The sequence below is a fragment of the Malurus melanocephalus genome, unplaced genomic scaffold, assembly GCF_030028575.1.
Source record: "Malurus melanocephalus ecotype Western Australia unplaced genomic scaffold, MMel_1.1 scaffold_430, whole genome shotgun sequence".
Taxonomy (NCBI): domain Eukaryota; kingdom Metazoa; phylum Chordata; class Aves; order Passeriformes; family Maluridae; genus Malurus; species Malurus melanocephalus.
This window is the reverse complement of record NW_026623662.1, coordinates 20,314-21,885: the sequence shown is the minus strand read 5'-3', so window position 1 is coordinate 21,885 and position 1,572 is coordinate 20,314. Positions and strand designations below refer to the sequence as shown.

The following is a 1,572-nucleotide window of genomic DNA, read 5'->3' as shown; positions in this document are numbered from 1 at the left end:
ATCTAAAAGGATCTAGAAAATATCTAAAAGGGGATATAGAATATTTAGAAAGATATACAAAATATATAGAAGTGTATATAAAAAGAGAAGGCAAAAATCACAGGTTACCAGGAATACATAAATGGTCCAGAAAATATCCCAAAGGGTGTAGAAAAAAATTATCTAAAAAGGGTATAGAAAAATATCTAAAAGTATCTAGAAAATATCTAAAAGGAGATATAGAATATATAAAAAGAAATATAAAATATATAGAAGTGTATATAAAAAGAAAAGGCAAAAATCACAGGTTACCAGGAATACATAAACAGTCCAGAAAATATCCAAAAGGGTCAAGAAAAATATCTTAAAAGGGTACAGAAAAATATCTAAAAGGATCTAGAAAATATCTAAAAGGGGATATAGAATATATAAAAATATATATAAAATATGTAGGAGTGTATATAAAAAGAAAAGGCAAAAATCACCAGGCATCAGGGTTAGTCCAGTTTAATTACCATGGAGTCGTTAATGATTTTTTCATCCCTGTAGCCCCAAGCAGGACACCTGAACAGTGAGCAAGGGAGGGAATGAGGGGGAAAATCCTCAGGAGTGTTCAGGCATCAAACCTGAGTTGAAATAAATCCCCCTCCAGGAGGGTTTGCAGCCAGGTGACCCCATCCCCATCACAAACCATGACACGGGCAAACCACAGCCCCTGTCCCGCCTGTGGAACGTTCCAGAAGCTGAGCAGAGCTCTTCCCACCCTCCCCAGGTTGCTGCTGGAGCTGCTGGAGCTGCTCTTCGATAAATTCAACGCGGTGGCCGCCGCGCACGCGGTGGTTCTCGGGCACCTGCAGCAGACGGTGGCGTCTCCCTGCAGCCAGTCCGACGGTGAGATCAAACTCTACGACATGGTGGATGTGTGGGTGAAGATCCAGGAYGTGCTGCAGGTAAGAATCCCTCAGATGGGCACATTTTTGGCTTTTCCAAATTTTTATAACCACGCCAGTGCAAGACTTTTCCAAACTTTTATAACCGAGCTCAGCGTTCAGCAGTGTCTCGATTTTTGGGAAGTGGCCACGTTTACAACAGATTGTGAAACTCCAAAGAGCTTAAATATCAGCAAAGAAAAAAAAAAAAAAAAAACAAACCCACAGCTTCATCCTTCTGGTGTTTGGGAAGGTTGGTTCTTTTTGCCTAGCGAGTGATTTATCAGCAGCTCTCAAAGTGACATTTTGTGTTCGTGGTACCGTGTCATGCCTGTCTTATCAAGTGTCACAGCTCTAATGGCTTCTCTCCTGCTGTCAGCAGGGCTGCCTTGGAGGCAGCTGAGTTGCTGTTTGGAGCAAATTCTGATTTGATTCTTCCTCTCAGCTGAAGTTGTACCTTTTTTAGGCTTTTTTCAGGTGCTGTGGCTCTCACCTGGGGGTCTGAGTTCTGTCTGTCACACATTTCTCGTTCTTGCTGTGAGGCTCACACGGCCTTCCCTTCCTTCCTTCCAAAATTCCTGCCTTCTAAAATTCCTTCCTTCCTTCCTTCCTTCCTTCCTTCCTTCCTTCCTTCCTTCCTTCCTTCCTTCCTTCCTTCCTTCCT

At 42.4% G+C, this 1,572-nt stretch overlaps 1 protein-coding gene across 1 annotated transcript in view; it reads left to right on the top strand.

Annotated features, from left to right (window-relative positions):
• LOC130581726 (exocyst complex component 4-like) overlaps positions 1-1,074 on the top strand; it is a gene marked incomplete at its 3' end in the record, with an annotated part of 51,746 nt that extends 50,672 nt beyond the window's left edge. The window contains exon 7 of the mRNA XM_057379997.1: positions 752-1,074. Within this exon, the coding sequence (XP_057235980.1) occupies positions 752-1,074 (323 nt within the window). The remainder of the gene's footprint in view (positions 1-751) is intronic.
• Positions 1,075-1,572: the final 498 nt, after the last annotated feature.